The 20,836-nt window shown below is 39.4% G+C and overlaps 1 protein-coding gene across 1 annotated transcript in view; it reads left to right on the top strand.

The window, feature by feature from the left end:
* Positions 1-4,764: 4,764 nt before the first annotated feature.
* cep350 (centrosomal protein 350) overlaps positions 4,765-20,836 on the top strand; it is a gene marked incomplete at its 5' end in the record, with an annotated part of 44,001 nt that continues 27,929 nt past the window's right edge. The window contains 8 exons of the mRNA XM_079996606.1: positions 4,765-4,873; positions 5,205-5,260; positions 10,973-11,078; positions 11,614-11,776; positions 16,101-16,735; positions 16,878-16,991; positions 18,161-18,292; positions 20,358-20,474. Of these exons, the coding sequence (XP_079852732.1) occupies positions 4,765-4,873; positions 5,205-5,260; positions 10,973-11,078; positions 11,614-11,776; positions 16,101-16,735; positions 16,878-16,991; positions 18,161-18,292; positions 20,358-20,474 (1,432 nt within the window). The remainder of the gene's footprint in view (positions 4,874-5,204; positions 5,261-10,972; positions 11,079-11,613; positions 11,777-16,100; positions 16,736-16,877; positions 16,992-18,160; positions 18,293-20,357; positions 20,475-20,836) is intronic.

Genomic DNA, 20,836 nt, shown 5'->3' with positions numbered 1-20,836 from the left:
CCCAAATGATTAAATTGTCTAGTCATATTTGAAAAAGGAATATAATTCTCTGTTGTTTTTAGTATTATTTGTACTCTTTACTATTTTAAGTGTGTCATAGAAAAAAGTAGGTTATAATTTCAGGCAATAAATGACATAATCTTGTGGAAACAAGGAAACTGGAAAAAAAAAATTTTTCCAATTATTTGAAGTTACACTCATACTAATGTATGTTGGGAAGTACTTATCTTATTTCAATTAGTACTTAGTTTGGTATGTTACCTGGGCACAATATGTGCAGGGTTTGGATTTGATTTGAATAAACCTGGTTGAGGATTACTGTCTATAGCAGATATGTTTCCATTAGTTAATACATTGCAATAAAGTGAGGAACCAACTATTTATCTTAAGCTAGACATGTGGTAAAATATTTACTTTTAATTGCTGTTGGTATTATACAATAAATGGCATTGCCAAGGCAAAATGAAACCGTTAACAAAACATTACCCAGTGAGGTCCTTTGGACTTTTATATTCTGTGTCAGTGAACTGAATAGTGCACAGGTAGGACTATTCTACACAACACTATTCGGACACTCGAGTGAACACACCTAAATAAGTATTTAGGGGGAAAAACAAATCAAAGTTTAATTTATTCACTGTCTAATTATTTATATGGGAAACCAATCCCATTTACCTAAAACTAAACAATAAAAGTACCCATCAGAGCATCAGAGCAGCTTACAGATCACATCTCAATGGTAGATCCCAGGAATGAAAACAGGATATTTGAAAGTTGCTTTTTAAGTAAGGTGTTATCCACCTGTCTACAAGTCACACTGGACAACATTGTCAGCTAAATGCTTTTTTTTTTTCTACGTTTAAAATATACTGAAAATAATGTTTCACCCAGACCTTGAAGACGACCTCCCAGAAAGCCACCAGCCATCTCTATGTAATCCTTAACTCTATTTTGAGGTTCTGATTCTATTAGATTTAATAATCTATATAAATCCCTCTCGGTAAAGATAAAGAATAGAATAGATGATACAGCAAGGAGTGGCATGAAGATATTCATAACTAAGGTTAGTAAATGTGGTGCACGGCCATTGCAAGTGTAGATAATCAGAGGAAGAAATAAGGAAAAAATATATGTAATAATTTGTATTTTACATCTGAAACCAACATATGCATATTTGTGCAAAAGATACAGCAGCGGGAAGCATCTCCCTATAAATATAACATCTGAAGAGATCTTTGTTTGTGTTATGGTCATTTGTGAAAGTTGTAAGGTCCTACTCACGATATGTCAAAGATTCTGTCAAGATGAGGTGAAATATCATACGGCTGTTATAAATGCTGCCTAGGAAACCAATTTACACACCAGGAAATCTAATTAGGATCCCTACCAACGGAGAGACTGGTTATTCAATCACACCTTAGGGTTACACAATTAGAACAATTAAAAATGAATCATTAAAGGCAATCAGAGTAAATACCGACCATCTTAGATTCATTTTCAGCCTTAATGTGATGAAATGGCCTTCAAGGAACTCCAGACAGGTTGAACTGATTTAACCGGCAGCCCATTTGACCTCGGACAAAACATCTTTATCAATACAATTGCCAATTGGCAATCATTGGACACTCATTACCATCGCTTAAGATTCATGAGACACCTGAACGATCAGCATGACGTCAAGACTGAAGCAGCAAAGCTCTTGCTTAGGGGAGGGAGGTGATTAGTGATGAGGTGTACTAACAATGGTGTCTGTCTCCGGCCCTCTGTCATCCACAATGGAAGCGCTGATTATTATCAAACCGCCTCTTCCTTTATGGAGACTTTGAAGAAAACTATCTTTTCTGATGAAATTGCTTTAACACATAATATTATCCCTTCCCATAGTTTTGCACAACATTAGCTCATACAGTACATTTCTTCAAGCATCCCAATAAAGACATTGAATGAATCACGTCACATAAACACAAATTGCAGATGAAAAGGCTTTAAGACAAATTCGAGCACATCTTAAACTTCAGTGACTTTCGAGACCTCCCTGTTCCTTCACTGCAGAAAATGTAGCCTCCATGCTCTCATCTTTGACGAATTTCTCCCTTTCTCTGGTAACGACTCCCTTCCCCTGCTGAGGAGAGTGAACCAGTGAGATTTATCTCCCTATACACTGGAGATCTTCCCATTACCTGGGCCCAGCTGGCAATTAAGAGAATGTGATTTCATTCAGAGCCAATGCAGTCTTTACGATGGCACCTATCTTAATATATCTCATTAGCTATGATATGTTGCAAACACAACACTAACAGCCAAATTCATTAGGGTACACAGGTACAACCCAAAGTGGAAAAATATGTCTTTTGACTGCAGGGCAATGGCTTAGATCATCTGTACACCATGTTACATGATTAGATAGAAAGGAGAGTTGAAGATAGTTGACTCACGGCTCCGTGTGGAGGATTTACAAAACAATTAACTGTCCAAATAGAACAAATCTGCTGAACACAGTCTGACTCGCAAATGTATTAAGAGTTAATAGACACACAAAGCTCCAAACTGAATCGACTTGTTAATAAGATGAGAAGAGTTGAATACAAAAAGCAGTAGAATAAAGGAGTAGAATTAATGAGTAGGATGAAGGAGTAGCGTAAAGGAGTAGGATGAAGAAGTAGAATAAAGGTGTAAAATTAATTAGTAGAAGAAATTAGTAGAATAAAGGAAAGGAATCAGTGCACGGTGGCGCTGTGCATTGCACTGCAAGAAGGTCCTGGGTTCAATCCCCGCTTGGGGCGCTGTTGGCAACGTGCTCCGGCGGGTTATCTCCCAAATAGGAGCCTTTCTGTGTGGAGTTTGCATGTTCTCCCCGTGCTCACATGGGGTTTCCTCCACCTACCATCAGTAAGGACCCCCACCAAAAAACATGCACACATCATCCTCTGACCAGCGATGGACACTCATTACCAGGTCCCCGGGCTCATCGACGAATGCTGCCCACTGCTCCTGGCTGCCCCCCCGGATTTCACCGGCTACCATCCAAAGGCATGTGCGTTTGTGTGTATGCATGTGTTGTGGTGTTGCGTGACAATTAAAGATTCTTCTTCTTCTTCTTCAAGGAGTATAATAAAGGAGTAGAATGGAGGAGTAGAATAAATGAGTAGAATAAAGAAATAGAATAAAGGAGTAGAATGGAGGAGTGGAATAAAGGAGTAGAACAAAGGAGTAGAATTAAGGAGTAGAACAAAGGAGTAGAATTAAGGAGTACAATCAAGGAGTACAATAAAGGAGTGAATGAAGGAGTAGAACAAAGGAGTAGAATAAAGGAGTAGAATTAAGGAGTACAATCAAGGAGTACAATAAAGGAGTAGAATGAAGGAGTAGAATAAATTAGTTCAAGTTCAAGTTCAAGTTCAAGAGATTATTTGTCACATACATATACATACGGTCATACATATATGCAGTGTGGATGAGTGACACCCAGTGATTACGCACAATAAGCTCTGTAAGCTCTAAAAATACTAAAAAATACCAAAATGTGCGTAATCAACACAAGGTGCTCGCGCAGGCAGCCACAAGGGGAGGAGGCGCCACAATCGCGATTCTGGGTTCTATAATTATCTAATAGAATTAATTGACTGTGTTATATGATGAGTAGAAAGGGAGTAGAATAAAGGAGTAAAATGGAGTAGAATAAAGGAGTAGCATGAAGGAGTAGAATAAATGAGTAGAAAAGGAGTAGAATAAAGGAGTAAAATGGAGTAGAATAAAGGAGTAGCTTGAAGGAGTAGAATAAAGGTGTAGCATGAAGGAGTAGAATGAAGGAATAGAATAAAGGAGTAGAATAAAGGAGTAGCATGAAGGAGTAGCTTGAAGGAGTAGAATGAAGGAGTAGAATAAAGGAGTAAAATGAAGGACTAGAATAAATTAGTTGAATAAAGGAGTAGAATGAAGGACTAGAATAAATTAGTTGAATAAAGGAGTAGAATGAAGGAGTAGAATAAAGGAGTAGAATGAAGGACTAGAATAAATTAGTTGAATAAAGGAGTAGAATCGAGGAGTGGAATGGAGGAGTACAATAAAGCAGTAGAATAAATGAGTAGAATAAATGAGTAGAATAAAGGAGTATAATGGAGCATAATGAAGGAGTATAATAAATTAGCAGAATAAAGGAGCAGAATAAAGAATAAAGGAGTAGAAAAAAGGAGTAGAATGAAGGAGTAGAATGAACGAGTAGAATGAAGGAGTAGAATGAAGGAGTAGAATGATGGAGTAGAATAAAGGAGTAGAATGAAGGAGTATAATGAAGGACTACAATAAAGGAGTATTCTACCGACACAAATTCCAACCAAATTCAGAGCGAACCAGCCAAACTCTGACATCATTCACTGGTCTCCGTGCTCAGATTGACGTACGGAGAACGCGCGAAAACTGATCGCTATCGATTGGCGTCCACGGCCCGTGATCCACGGTCCACGGTCCACGAACCCCGTCAACGTGTGTCACCAAAAGCACCACCACGCAGAAACGACCCAACACTATGAGACGCAAGTTTCAGCCGGACATGACAAACACATTGTCAGCTGCAGAATTAACGAGCGAGGTTTTTAGTCAAATTATCATTATTATTATTAGTAGTAGTATTATTGTTAGTATTATTATTATTATTAGTAGTAGTAGTAGTATTTATAATAATAATAATAATAATAATAATAATAATAATAATAATAATAATAATAATAATAATAATAATATTGAAATAACACGCTCGTTGGGAACATGTCCTGCTTTCGTTCTCACCTCAAAGCCACGGGTTCCTTTCCATCTTTCCACCATAAACCATGGAGAAGAGACGGCAGCCGCCTTTACTATTTCTTTGCAGCGCCGAGTGAGCGGCTGCACGTCCGGGTGGGGAGGGGGTGGCACCCTGTTGAGTTTCCTGACATATCCTCGTTATTTACCCATATTCACACGTTATTTACCCCTGGGATGAAATGAGACAAAACCTCCCACTGATGCGACCGTACTGTCGAAAGACTACACAGATTTAAAAAAAAAAAAAGTCATATCGGTGATGGTTAATGGAACATTATGTCACCAAATGATTCCAGTCACTGACCGTCGTTGTGTATTCCCAATGAAATGGATGTCATATTTAATAGCTCTTTTTTTTTTTTTTTGATGTGGTTTTGGCTGTCGTCTCTGTGCCACTGTTTCAGAACGGCGGGAAATTGATTACAACAAGGGGGCGGTGGTGGTGGTGGTGGTGTTGGCGGTACACCGTCCGGAGAAAAGTTTGATTTTTTGGGGGGGTTGTAGTCATTGTTATTTTAATGACGTGCACGAAACAGTAAAACTTGTGCGGCGTGACGCTGGGTGAACGCGGGAGTCGCGTTTCCCCTCCGCCACCCATCCGTCTCACACACGCTTCACGCACGCACGTTGACCCTTTTGCAGTACGCATAGGACCCGCGGGGTGGCAGTACGCGCACATTATTATTATTATTATTATTATTATTATTATTATTATTATTATTATTATTATTAATAATAATAATAATAATAATAATAATAATAATAATAATAATAAGAATGCGAATAATAATAATATACATATTGTATATTATTATATATATTATATATTATATATATATACATATTGTACTGTATATACATAGGCATATTCCATTTTATTTCCATTTATTTTTATTGTATTTTATTCTATATATTTTAATCTTATTCTATAAGTATTTCACTTACTGTATTACGTTTTAGGAGTCAGTTAGTCGGTCTATTAGAAAGGAATTTTCTACTTTTTATTTTATTTTTTTATTTTTTCCTAGGACATATTGTGTGCTATCACCGGGTGCGTTGCATTACATTTCACTGCATATATGTATGAAAGTATGTATATGTATGTGACAAATAAAAAATCTTGAATCTTGAATCTTGAATAATAATAATAATTATTATTATTGTTATTATTTATTATGTGTGTAACCATAACTATCGTGTCCTACAACTGCGCTGAGTCGAATACTGTTTTACAGTAACACGGTAAAATAAAACTCACCTCATTTATTGTTTTTGTTTTTTTTCGGAATGCCAATATTGAGGGACAATGAAGTAAAAAGTAAGGAGCCTAAGAGAGGACAAACTCAGAAAAAGACAGACAGACAGACAGACAGACAGACAGACAGACAGACAGATAGACAGATAGATAGATAGATAGATAGATAGATAGATAGATAGACAGACAGACAGACAGACAGACAGACAGACAGACAGACAGATAGATAGATAGATAGATAGATAGATAGATAGATAGATAGATAGATAGATAGATAGATAGATAGACAGACAGACAGACAGACAGACAGACAGACAGACAGACAGACAGACAGACAGATAGATAGATAGATAGATAGATAGATAGATAGATAGATAGATAGATAGTAGGAAAGATGCGACGAACCTAAAACTAACAGGGTTAAAAAAAAAAAAATTAAGATATGGAAATATATCACAAACCTAAAAACAAACAATGATCAGTCCTTTGCACGTTCACATATAGGGGGTCGTTTTTTTTACGAGCTCCGGAGAACGCAGCATTATTCTCAAGTAGTGTTTCACGGCTGTTCCCGCGATATTTCCGATCGTCCCGTTCCCATCCTTGCAGTCCAATGGTGGGCAGCCAGATCCACTGCGGTTGGCAACATCAACACAGCAGCCCGGGAAACGGCAGGATCGGTGGCGGGTTACGTGTGTTGTTTGTTTATGTTTTTTGAATATATAAATTTTTTTTTTTTTCATGAGAGACTTTAAGCTCGGCCTCGCTACTTGGGCTGCCGGGCCGTGGGTGACGCAGAGTAATGGCGGCGTTGTAGGCAGCCAAACTATCTGGAAGTGACTTCTGCTAGCTAATCGGAGTTTAGCAATAGCTAGCAGCGGCGACGAGTTATTCCCGAAGAAGTTTGCGATCGCTCATCATGAAAGAATCACCCTGAGGATCGATGGTTGCGCCGATCCGACTACCGTCCTAAAGGTACGTTTTAGAACAGGAGCCGGTGTTTGGCAGTTGAAACGACTCAGTTTTATGACCTATCCTGTAAGCTAGTGCTGGCGGCTGTGGCTATTACTTGGACGGTACACCGACTTCGCTACTTTCTACCCTGTAGATTAACGAGAGAACTGGGAGTTAATTATATACAAATATGACGCCTTGAATTTAGTATCACTGTCCGTACGCTCAATACGGTAGTCATTGTTAGGCTTTGAAAGTAATGGACGGGTTGCGGTGTGTTGTGTCTTATCCAAGCGACGGTATAGGGCTAATTCCTGGAAAGGTATATTTCTGTTGCATTTCCAGCAAGTTGTCATCTCTGGTATAACCACACACCGATCCTGTTTTATACTTAAGAAACAGTTATATATTCCAAATGTTGTGTTGTCGGACGCCTTCTAAAATCGCTTGTAGAATTAACCAGATATAACGCGGCGACCGGCTATATTCTAGCCACTGCGGCTAACTTAGCCGCACTAGTTTAAAGTTTGTGTTGGTTACCAATTCCGTTTTTGGTTTCAAACGAGATTTGGGTTCCTTCACATCAGCAGGTTTGTTTTATCTTTCAACCCGTAGCTGTCCTACCGAACTAACTTCACACCGGCTGCCCGACTGTAGGTTCTTTCAGCTGCACAGCGTCGACACTTTGTACATAATGCTAATGACTATGAGGCTTGGGACCAGGACACGACCCTGTTCTGACTCATTAACACTTTTCTCAGGTGTGGACTACTTAGTGTACACTGCGGAATAGTGTGTAGGACGCGGTGCGTGTGTTTGGTTCATGGCCAGGTGGATCCCGTTTGCTGTCATTGAGAAAGTGCTTTTTATTTGGTCCTGAAGCGGAAGGAGCAGGTCCCTTGTCCGATGTGACACGATCACCCCTCTAGGCATGTCATGTGATGATGAGTGAACTGGCTTCCAGAGGAATGCTTGGCGTGTGAAACTGGAGCTGTCTTCTCAGAAAACGGAGATTGAATGCTGCTGTATTGTTTTATCAACTTGGCATGATCACACTTGGTACCCTATCTAGTATGGATGAGTATATTGCCAGTACGCCAAGCTAATACTGACTTGGCTTAAAAAAAACAACAACTTATCCTTAGCGATTAGTGTGTCTGATCACACACAATCACCTTCATTTTTATTATATAGGTAAGGAATACCCTGATGACAGGTCTTGATTATCCATTTTTATTTCATTTTATCAATTACATTTTGTTGTTTATTAAAATGTAATATCTGAAACCTATCCATAGCCAAAGTCAGTTAAAAAAAATACATCTTACATCAAATGATAAACATGTGCCAAAGGGTTGTGGAGTGGCCTACATTAATTTGAATAGGGTGACTATATTTGATGCATGTTTTTAGTAAACATAGGGATCACATGTGAGGAGAAATCATTTTAGATTTAGTTTTACTTTCAGTCTGAATGTAGACCTAGTGTATGCTTTACTATGGAAATCATTCTGTCACAATTCCCAAATAAATGTAATACAATCCACATAATATGTTTGAATGCAAAAACACAAAAAGATAAATATATCTCTTGATCCACAAATAAATTCTACATGATATCTCCTGATATATCCCAGGATCCTCTGGCGCAAAGTCCACTCTTGTCCAGGATCCAGTCCGTGTACCTCCCCAGATAAAACCCCAATGTGATCCACAAATGAATGAACCATTTGTAAACATGCATATGTGTTTGAAAGTTTTAAGTGATTAAAATACATTCAATCACATAAATCACATTTATCTGTGAATTGTTTTACACAACAAAAGTAAGAATCATTTATTTGTCTTAACATGGATTTGTGGGTTTCATTACATTTATTTGTGAATTTTGACACAAAATTCCTACCATACTTTACTAGATTATATAAAAATGTATTGATCATGTAGGTAAATTGAAATCTTTACAGCAGCAGAAGATTAACACACAAGGTATGCAAAGAGACCTAGATAACACAAGCTTAGCAAGGTCTCCTTAGTTTACTCGGGTATCAAAACAGGCGTCAAAGGTAAACATGAGTCAAACGTTTGACAGGTATCTGACCTTCTTTCCTCAAATGGAAAACTTTTGTGGAATTTACTGCGGTAGAACCTGTTTTAAATGGCAGGGTGACATCTATCTACTGTCAACAATAATATGACTGTTGTCACTTGTCTAGTGTTGTGTGAATGACAGACCACATCCCATATGTTATCTTACCAGATGCCTCATGTGGACCGTGTTGCAGATACCATGATAATATTATCATGGTTTCTATTATGGTTTTGTTAATGAGCCGTAATAATAAAAAATAAAAATCATAATGTAAATCATTGCTTGCCAAATGTATCTTACTGCAAAAATAATGGAACCCAACCCTGGAAGACATTAAAGATAAGTTGTAAATGATACACTAGGGGTTATTAATTCATAACATGACAATATAAGTTATGTAAAAGTACCACGTAATTTGTAACCTTGCAGCACTCCACATCCAAGAAGAAATTATAGATCACAGAACAAACGTGAATTAAAATGTATTCAACACACATTTTAATAATGTATTAAAGCGGAGAGCAACCCACATTTAACAGATTCTCAGTAGAGTCTCAGCAGAATTGAATTCCTGGAATTTAGAATAAAATCTGAAAGGGGAAAAAAAACTGCAACAGACACCACTGTTTCACAGCACAACTCCATTTAAACTGAATAAAACTACAGTGTTGCTATAATGATGATAGTGGCTTTATATACTGAGAGTTGATAGAAATGAAATTTGGTACTGGTACTTAATTTTATTACATTATGAAGCTTTTCATTAAATATTGAATCAATTCATTATTTGGGAGGTTTTTTTTATCGTGTCACTGCTGTTTAACCCTTTCTGTAGGTTGAGGAGAGATGAGTAGCAGCCAGACTGAGGTCTCTCTTACCAGCTCTGCAAAGCAACAGACAGGCAAGTATAATGGCAGAGGTGCATTCCCATTCTCTTATGACCCACACCACCATAGCATTGTTTGATTCATTGTAATGTTGAAATGTAATCTCCTATTTCCTCCTTTTTTTTGACAACAGTGTATCTCGGAAAAACATTTAATATTGTGTTGTGTATGCTCATTGTTGTCAATGTCATCAGATATCGTGACTTGATTTTATGTTTTACATATGGAAGCATGTCTGATGCCTGTAATCTACCAAAAAGTAATGTCAACTTTTCATGTCAGTTGTGTTCAAATTGCTAGGGATGCACTGATTACATCCCTATCGGCTGATATTCGCCTTGTTGACTGCAATCGACTTATCTGCAAATAAGATGACATTCACTGATGGCAGTGAAGTGTTTCCTACTCATAGACTTAACTTGGGCGAACCGCCCAGGTATATTAACTACCAAAGTATATTTCGGCAACCAATATTAGCATTTTTCTTTTTATTTATTTCTTTTTTTTAATCCGCCTGAGAGAACGATACCTTCCGCGATTGATTAACTAATTGAATTGTTCTCTGGTATTATGTTAGAAGACGTAGACCCGGCTCACTGTTTGAGGTGGATTAGAAAGCGTTCCAAGCAGGAAGTGATACTGCCTTCACGGGAACTCGGAAAACTGCATTTTGTGTCAGTAGTCAGTCAGTTTGCAAGGCTTTGACACAGAAATAAATATTGTGTTTTCTCAATTCTATTTCTTCTTGATTTCTTAGAGCTGACAGCTGCATGGAAAACTTCAGCTCAGTCCAAAGCCGCGGTAAGTACACCTGGATTACATGCCTGAGTTTGTTTTAAGGTTGGCAACATGTTTTTAATGGTCTCTCACCATTAATTTGCCTGTTACTCAGGGTGTACCTTCTGAAAGTAACACGATAGATGTTGGGTAGTTAAACTCTCTTCCAATAGACCATAGAGATTTGTTTGTTTTCTCACTTTACAGTTACGGCACATCAAAAATCGCCTGGAGGCTAAGGCAGGTACAGGAGTCCTCCTGGAGACTGTCATGGACCCTAAAAAAGCCTCCTCCAGGAAGGTCAGCTACAGAGGTACATTGCCACAAGTTCAAAAGCAAACAACTATGAGATCACATTGAATAATTTAAAACATCATGGAATAAAGAATAGCCACAAACTATAAGCGGTGGCTTTAAAGGAAAAATCCAACCCTAAAATGGTATTCCACCATTGTGCAATCTTACTTTGGTTACATTCTACAAAAAATCTAGTGTGTCATGCCTGGTTGTTCTCTGTACAGGCGGTTAAAAAGGGGAGCTGCAAAAAAGAACGTAAAAAATAACGAAATGTAGCCTGCAATACACCAGTTGGGGTGGGGGGGGGAAATACAATTCAAACCTGACATTGTCTCTACAGTATACTTACATCTGTTTAGTGTGGAATTTTTCCTTTAAGCACCGATCTTATGGATTTGCAGATATCATTCAATACACTTCAGTTGTGTTTTGTCTATATTAACGTAGCGGCTCATGTGAGTCTAGATTGAATCCTTTATTAATAAATGAATATTTGTAATTGATGAAACAAAGGAATGTTGAGAATGTTAATGCTGCTTTGGCTGTCTCAGCTGGGCGCCAATTAGGTGATGTGGGAGGTTTGTCCAAACGAAGGGGACGCACTTACCATAGCCCAGAGAAGAGCACTTCCCGAAGTCCACTGAGAAACACCACCCAGGAGAGCAATGTACGGAGGAATAATGTGGAATTCAGGGAACCGCTGGCCTCGTACAGGTATTCTGATTCATTACACTGCCATTAGGAAATCCTCCAACAGGGTAAAATGTGCTATCAGAGAATATTAGCAAGATACACATCCCCTCCCAACAGCAGTATAAAATATTCATAAAAGTACTAATAAAAAATTTGCCACAAACTTTTTAGATGGCTAGAATGAAGACAAAGGATTATATATTAATAGTTATGCCCCAAATGACCCAAAACTAACAGTTAAATCTATATTGTTCAGTGAAGGCATTTAATGGGATTGCTACTCAATATTTGCAGATCATTTGGTTTGGGATTCAGAATCACAACCAGTATGGGGGGGAAAGTGGTATCGATACACCCCTAATTGCCACACATCATATTACCTCAACCGTACTGTATGAACCATCACCCAAAAATGCATGAGCTTCAACAAGAGCTAATGTTCTAGAGACATCAACTTGTGAATAAATGGTTGATTTCACTGTTGGACCATGAGGTCTTTATTTTTATTTTTAACTTGTGCTTTACGGCACTTCGTTTTGCGGTAAGATTTGCTGCGTCAGAAGAGCTTTTTGTACAAATAACGGTGTGCCCCTGAGGTTCTTCAGTACACAGGCCCTCCTTTCAGAGACCATATGCTCTTGACGTCCCCCACTCGAATAGCATACATGCCTCAGCAATAAGAGATTTAGCTCCATTTTACTGAAGGTTTACTGCAAAGCCTTCAAGACTCATTTCTAATTGTGGGTTTGTGTAAGCCCTTCAAAACCTTCCATGTTTTAGTTTCTTTCAATCAACAACATGGAAATCATAAGACTAATGATAATGAAGAAATTCATTACTCCATGCCATTTTTTTTTTAGGAATATTATTTTCCTTTAGTAGGCTTTAGTCAGATGGTACAGCAAGCGATCTGCAATTATATTTGCATTCAAATTTTTGTTCACTCAGTATATTAAAGTCATGAAACAAAGTTGTCACATGGAGAGGATAACTTTATAAGCTGCATAAATTGCATACAAATAATCAGTGACCTTATGCAAAACATTAGCACATCATGAACACAGTGTGCATGATTCATTGCTGCACTTTATCTTCCTCTCACCAGAAAATTTCACCATGGTATCAGAATATGGAAATTTTGCCACAGGAGGCCTGTTTATTGAACTCTTCATGCAGGCCCCCAAGTGCTCTCCATGCAGCATGTTCCTGAGGTCTGTTTTAACCTACCAAAAGGGAAGATTTGTCTTTATTTAGTAAATTCTTAAATTTAAGGATAGATTGCTATCAAAAGCAATCATGAGTTGTAGCCCTGTGCCCTGTTAATGGTGGAGAAATCACATTCATAGTTCATAGTTCACACTGCCCACAGGAACAATGAGCGCAGTAATTTTAAGGTGCAGTGTGTAGAATTCAGTGATTTCTAGCGGTGAGGTTGCAGATGGCAACCAACTGAATACTTCTCCCCATGGCAGTGCAACATGGAAGAAATACGCAAACGGCCCTCTCTAGAGCCAGTGTTTTGTTTGTCCGTTCTGGCCTTGTGTAGAAACATGGCGGCCTCTGTGAAGCGTACCTGCTCCATATGTAGATAAAAACGGCTCATTCACTTAACTCATTCATGCTCAACACAAAGGTTCTTATTTTCATGGGATACACAAATTAAAACGTGTGTGTACGTGTGTACGTGTGTGTGTGTGTGTGTGTGTGTGTGTGTGTGTGTGTGTGTGTGTGTGTGTGTGTGTGTGTGTGTGTGTGTGTGTGTGTGTGTGTGTGTGTGTGTGTGTGTGTGTGCACGACAAAAAGTAAGGGATATTTGGCTTTCGGGTGAAATTTCTGGAAAATGTAAAAAGTTCATGCTACAGTGATATTATATCATGAAAGTGTGGCATTTAAGTAGAAGCATGCAATGGTGATTTCCTCATCTCAAACAATTTATTGAAACAAAAACCAACAACAGTGGTGGATATACCACAACAAAAAATGTCAATGTCTCAATAACTTGTCATTTGGCCTTGAGCATCAATTGCAGCTTGACAACGACGTCTCATGCTGTTCACAAGTTGACTTATTGTCTGCTGAGGGATGGAACCCCACTCTTCTTGAAGGGCAGCCCTCAGGTCATTGAGGTTCTGGGGTACAGAGTTACGAGCCTCTACACGGCCACTCAGCTGATCCCAAAGGTTTTCTATGGGATTCAGGTCTGGAGAAAGTGCAGGCCACTCCATTTGAGGTGCCCCAGTCTCCAGCAGCCGTTCCCTAATGATGTGACCTCGATGAGCTGGAGCATTGTCATCCATGAAGATGAAATGAGGCCTGTGTTGTTCATGCAGGGGCACAATGACTGGATTAATGATGTCATTCAGGTAGTATGGGCTTGTCACTGTACCATTCACAAAGTGTAGGGCAGTTCTGTATTGACTAGACACACTTGCCCACACTGTAACACCACCACCGCTAAAGGCTCGTCTGGCCACCACCACCAAAGGCTCGTCTGGTGACAACAGTGGCTGATGCATAGCGCTCTCCTTGACGTCTCCAACATCGTTAGCGGCCATCATTTCTGCTCAACGTGAATCGACTTTGAGCAGAGAACAGCACTGAGGCCACTGGTCCCCTGTCCAGCGTAAATGCTCCCTGGCCCATGTAAGACGATGATGCCAGTGCCTAGTGGTGTGGTCAGGTACACTTGCAGGTCGTCTAGCACGCAGACCACGCTGATGTCAACGGTTTTGAATGGTCTGACGTGACACTTGGGTGCCTCTCACCTCCCTTAAATGTGCCTGGAGTTTAGTAGCATTCATCCGGTTCCGCAGGGCACTGTCACAATGAAGCGCTCATCAGTGTGGGATGTGGCCAAAGGACGTCCACTTCTATGCCTTTCTGTGACTCTTCCAGTCTCTGTATCTCTGTTGCAACCTGCTGATGACACTCTGACACTCTAAGCTCAGTGGCCACTTCCCTCTGAGAACATCCTGTTTGAAGCCTCACAATGGCGAGGTACTGTTGATCAATTGTTAGGTGTCGTCTTGGTCTCATGATGTCAAAATGTGAACAGCATGATAAAGAGGACTGTTTAAATACCAATTCTAATTGAACCAGGAAATGTATTGGTCGATTCTTGGATCAAGCACCTGTTGTGAATTTTGCCGTTCAGCTCCTTGTTTGAGAACAGCAAGTTGTGCAAAAAGTACTGAAACATTGAACAGTTGGACATGTGCATTAAAAATTTTAGAGACGGTCAAATTAAGTTCACCTGTAAAGGTTATAGTGCATTTTATCTTCATCCTGAAATTTCACCCGAAGGGGGGCTGTGTGTGTGTGTGTGTGTGTGTGTGTATTTATCGTGGGGTTTCATGAGACCCTCCGAATCTTATGCAAAGTTATAATTGCACGCAAAGTGAGAAAATGAAACTCAGGGCACACCATGGTGCAGGTGCGATCTCCCAGCCACGGACACTCACTACCTCTCCCATTTGGAAATCAGTACCCTTTGTTTTTTTGATGTCATAGGCTATTTTGGAAAACGATTTTCAATTTTACTGTTGACACGAAGAACACAGACGGTCGTTTAGTCTGCACATTTTAAGATCCCTAGTTGTACATTTGTTTAAAAAGCATAAATGGACTGTAAATTGTAATTTAAAAAAAACAAAACATATTTTTTTTTCCCCCGGGGGACATTGCCATTATTTTTGGTGTTCAAACAATATATTTTTTGGCCTGCCGGGGGTTCTCACTGACCTAGCGGTCTGCCAGGCCTGTACAATTATAGGCAACACGCTGATTCTACTGATTATGCCTCTAGCAATTGTTCATATAGATGTGCTGTCTACAATTAGCCTATTCATTGTCATTTACTTATTTTATGAGGAAAAAATATGGTTCTTTATATTACGTCTGTTAGCATGGAGCACATTAGAACTGGCAATGGTATTTTTTATTTTTTTTTACAAGCTGTACCAGATAAATACTAAACCTATATCCCAAAATCTTGATGTCAGCATATTGATGAACTTGATTGACCATTATACATGCTAATGTTGTTGAGTCAATTTGGAAAAACATAAATATATTGATAGTTTTATTATATATTCTAATTGGATATTCTATATTTTTTCATTGACATTTACCTTACACAATTTACCAGTTTGCAACATTTTAACATGCAGATTGTAAATTGACATAAAAAAGGCACCAAGTATATATAAGTTATTTACCTTTTTTTTTTTTTTTCCTCTTGTCTAAACATCCAGAAATATGCACTTGGTGCCCTGTCATTTATGTGGCGAATTAAGAGTAAATCTTGGTCCTCTTCCTGATCTGCTGTAATCTGGTTCCTTTCCAGGGAAGCCACCCCTCCACCACTTACCCCATCACAGCTGGAGGCCTACAGCCTGCAGTCGGTTCCTAGGCTTCCCTACCCAGCATCCCAGTCTGCCTCCGATTGCATCCTTAGTCATTTAGTGTACCAGAGAGACACTGCAGACCGGAAGACCGACCAGGACATAGACAGCACACACTCTTCTGCTCTGGAGAGCACAGAGGTCTGCTGCCTCAATGACCATCTGGCCTTGGACTCTCCGAAAACGGTGGCGCCACCACATCATGTTATAGTCAGCCCTGCCGGCGACGAAGCAGGAGAGCTGAGAAGGCCTAAAGCACAACTTATGCAGAGCACAGACAGCCAAACTGCAGTCCCAGCCCATTGGAACACCTCGGCCTCCTCCAGTCCCGGCTCAGCCTCCCAGCGGCTGGAGAACTTGCGACGGCGCCAGCCTGATGATAAGCTGGAAAAGCTGAAAGAGCGTATTCGTAGGCAGAGGGAGCACTTGGAGGAGGCTGCAGAGCGTGACAAGCTGCTGGGATATCTGGAGCAGCCCATACATGGAACCGTGGGAAGCAGCAGTGGCGGCACTGCCACCATCCCCACCACTAAAATCCGTAAAGTGGCAGCTGCCCCGCCAGCACCTATATACAAAGGTGATTCAGAGACTTGTATTCGTATGTGAACTCAATGAATACTATTTCACAACCATGACATTTGTAGTGATATTTTGATCGTTTTGGATGATAGACACAAACAAACATTTTATACACACTCCCCTCAAACTCTTTTCTTAAGGTTTCAACAGTAGTGAGACAAAGATTAAGACTCCTGATGGGAAGATTTGGAAGGAGGAGGAGTTCCACAACCTGAGTAGAGAGCTCTACAGAGACCTGTCACATCAGCTTTCAGGTGAGATTGGTAAACACAAACATACTTGGACTTGTTTTATTCTGATACTAGAAGTAATACTCTTTAAGGTACAGGTTCTGCCCGTCTACAGCTCAGTACGATCAATAAATAGGCCAAGTTGAGAGTCTCGGAAGTCTGAACAACATGCCATGTCACTTAGGCTGTAGACTCTGCCTCTCTGTTTTAACATCAGATGTAAATCTAACTGACATGCAGGTTTCAGAATACTGGAATTAAAGCGCCTGACCTCTATTACGCCCTGCTACTGGGAGACAGGCAAGGAATTACATACACTCCATCAGTTTGGAAGAAGTAGGGTTGTTTGGCGTTTCAAAATAAAGTGATTAAGCCACATTTTCATGAAAATATGTGTCAAAATAGCTCTTTAGATATGTGCGTGTGTGTGTCCTCGCATGAGTTTGGTAAGTGAGCTCCTGTATGTTGGGATAGTGGGGGTGTGTATCTGGTTCGAATGTCTCCTGAAGCATAGTTTCCAGGCAGGTTGCCACAACCACAGCAGAGCAATACTGATGTTTTTACTGTAGTTACCACGACCCACTTTTCCTAGAATGTCTCTTCACCGAGCTGCTTGTATTTCTGTATGTTCTTGGGCTTCCACCCAGGTTACGTGACCCCATTCCGTCTTATGGATTTCCCCACCATAGTCACATGCACTCTTGACCTAAATATACACTGTGGTTATTGGAACTACATAGCAATAAGAAGCAGATATTTTGAATGGGCAAACTTTTAATAATGTATTCAGTGATTTTGATACTGTATTGTATTTTTATTAATTTAAATATTGTATTTTAATATAAAACAAGTTTCTTTACCACGATAATACATTGTGCTATGCCAGTGGATCCACTATCAACGTTTAAGTTGAAGAAATTGTCTAATTGCAATGATTCTGTAAATTGTCTCAATCGACCAGTGGCGACAACAAATGATGCATATTACTGTCTAAATCTACTGCAAGCTTTTAATAAGATTGATAAGTCGAGCTGCCAAGTCCTTCATTCACGTGTATGCCTCACAGACTTTTAAATACTGACTTTACCAGTCTTTCAGCCAACTTGCATTAATTAATCTATTTATGCAGAGATGTAATTTGTCATTGCCCCTCTAAGGCTCTGCTTATTTCTCCTTATATTGCTTGTATTTAGAGAGGACCAGGTCCAAGCACCTACATCAAAAGGATCAGAGACCCATGGACAGGTCCAAAGAGGAGAGACATCCCAAACCAGTCAGAAAGGTCCACAAAGCCTCCGCAACCTCTAACCCAGATGCCAAACAAGGTGAGAAACAAGGTGAGATACCCACTGTTTTACAAAAGGTGGGCAGCCAAATAGGGCTGGACAATTTATTGTTACAATGTTGTTATTGTCTGGTATTTTGTTCATAATATTGTGATATAGTTCTGTCCGGTGCATTACACTAAAGTCAGTTAATTTTTTGAGTTTTGTACGTGTTTCAGTGGTTCTAATCAATGCCTCTAACTGCTTGGGCATAATCCACATTACTAATGAGTTTTTCCTCAAAATTTCTTGTGTCTAAATATCTTATAAAACCACCAATCATCAAAATCCGCAAAATATCATTAAATAATAGGTATTGAGGTATTCAACAAAAATATTGTGATTTTTGATTTTGTCAGTATTGCCTAGCCCCACCGCCCATTTAAACAGTTCAAAAAAAATAACTAAAATTAAATTAAATTAAACTATATATTTTTGATCTGATTGGTTGGAAAAAAATCTTGTGGTTGTCAGTTGTGAGGTGTCTAATTCCAGATGCAAGTGTTGTGCTCACTACTGTATTCCTGGGCCAATACTTTGCCTCATTAGTTGCTTACTCTACTCCAATTCTGTCTATTACCCTTCTTCCTTTTTTTATTTTTCTCCCTTGTCACAGAAGCATCTCTCCTTGTCTGTATTCATGAAGTTATCATATTGGTGCTGGCATCTCTGTAATTTCACACCCTACTGGCGTCCATTAACACCTTGAGTTTCACTCCGTTGGAGACTGTACACACACTTATATTGAGCCTGATGATATGAATCATGTTCACAAGGATTCTATCAAAGAAGAGTAGTTTTAATTCTGGATTCTAACAACCAAACCAGATCAAAGCTTTCTTCTGATTTGGCCAGTTGATAACCCTGTTGCGCATGCATGTTCATATACATAAATGCAAACTTATGTGGTAGTTTTGTTTCAATGCTTACATTGGAGGACTTTCACTGCTGTGTGTGTGAGTGAGTGAATAGGAAAATGTCCTTTTTCTTTTTATTATTGCAGGGAAGCTTAGTAGCCTCTTTGAATGCTGTAGGAAGTGTCCATCAAATAATTTGTGCCTCCACAGGCCTGTGTTTGTTCTAATGTATGGCCGGAGCTGATCCTGCCTGTACAACCTGTGCTGAGCTTCTTATCCCTGCCAGATGTCCAGTATGTGTGATGTGACTATTATGACCTGACTGTAGCATTTAGGCGCCCTTGTACGAGAATGGAGAACAGAAAAAGCCTTCTGCTTTAACCTAACGCCACACAGTCCAGATCGCTGAGAGTCATTCACATTTATGCCCTGCATGCATGTAGGAACATATACTAAACAAACTCACTCGCGAGTGCTTTCTCTGTTTTCTATCGCTAATACTCTCACTGCCCCCCCCCTCACCTTTTTCCACTTTATCTTGTCCTCTAGCTCCTTAGTCACATCTCCTCTTTCTTGTTGTCTCTGTAAAGTTTAGCCCTGGCACTATAAATAGCCACGTTAGCTCATCCGACAGGCATAAACAGCTGCTTGGGAAGTAGATGTACAGCTTCATAACTTTTCATGTTCTATTTTAATTTGCAGGGTTCCGACAAGTTAAATTTGACTTGTTTTATTTGCAAGTCAAAAGCATTTAATTGGCATAATTTGATGTATTTCTTGATTTGTGTGTGTGATTATTGTACATCTCATTGTGCAATCTGCTGCTGCTTCAATTTAATTTCAAGAGATCATTCTTAAACTAGATGTTAATTTAAACCTACATGAAATATGGTTACACATTATGTATAGCTTGTTTTTTGTGTCTCACTGGAAATTCCCGCAATTCACCTTTTAAATTCCTTTTTTTGAGTATGTCTTGCCTGTCATTCCATTTTGTTGTGTGTAGTATGCTTATCCACATTTGTGCAAGTGCTTGTGTATTTGTCATACAAGTGCAACCATAATTGCGGACACAAAGCAAACGCTTACATCAAGTATGTTACGTTTCCTCCAGAATATTTAAAGAGCCATTTGACACTCAGAGTATTCATTCTACATTTCCTTGTCAGGAAATGCCTCTGATGTGTTTACTGTCTGTAATCCTGCAGCAATTGGCCCTTCATCATGGAGGGAGGGCCAGAAGCTAGTGAAGATGGTTCTGGGTCCAGCTCAAAGGCTGCCTGAAGAGGACAGACCACATCCGTCGGAGAGACTGAGGAGGACAGGTGGGCCTGAAGACCTACACTTTAACTCCTGTTGACAAGCTACTTCTACCCTGTCTTATATTACCACGTCCAGCCCCTACTGACAGCCAACTCTTATAGGCTTACCCCAGCCTGTTATGTTGCAGTCCTTTCTTCCATGAAGGGAAATTTCTTCTTACAGAGAAACGTTGCTTACCTAGAGATCAGCACTGCTCACAAACTCATCTTTAGTACATGGTTTTTGAGGTTTAGCCTTTACCTACATGTTCTAAATTCCTGTTCTCACCCTTTATAATTAAGTTGGCCAGTTTTACTTGATAAGTCAAGTCTTCATTCTCAATACAGTTATGTTTTATTGTCTTTTTGTCTTTGTCTCGACTTTT

This window comes from Zeus faber (genome assembly GCF_960531495.2).
Source record: "Zeus faber genome assembly, chromosome: 1".
In the NCBI taxonomy this organism is placed as follows: Eukaryota; Metazoa; Chordata; class Actinopteri; order Zeiformes; family Zeidae; genus Zeus; species Zeus faber.
Note: the sequence above shows the minus strand (reverse complement) of the source record. Positions and strands in the feature narration are given on the sequence as shown.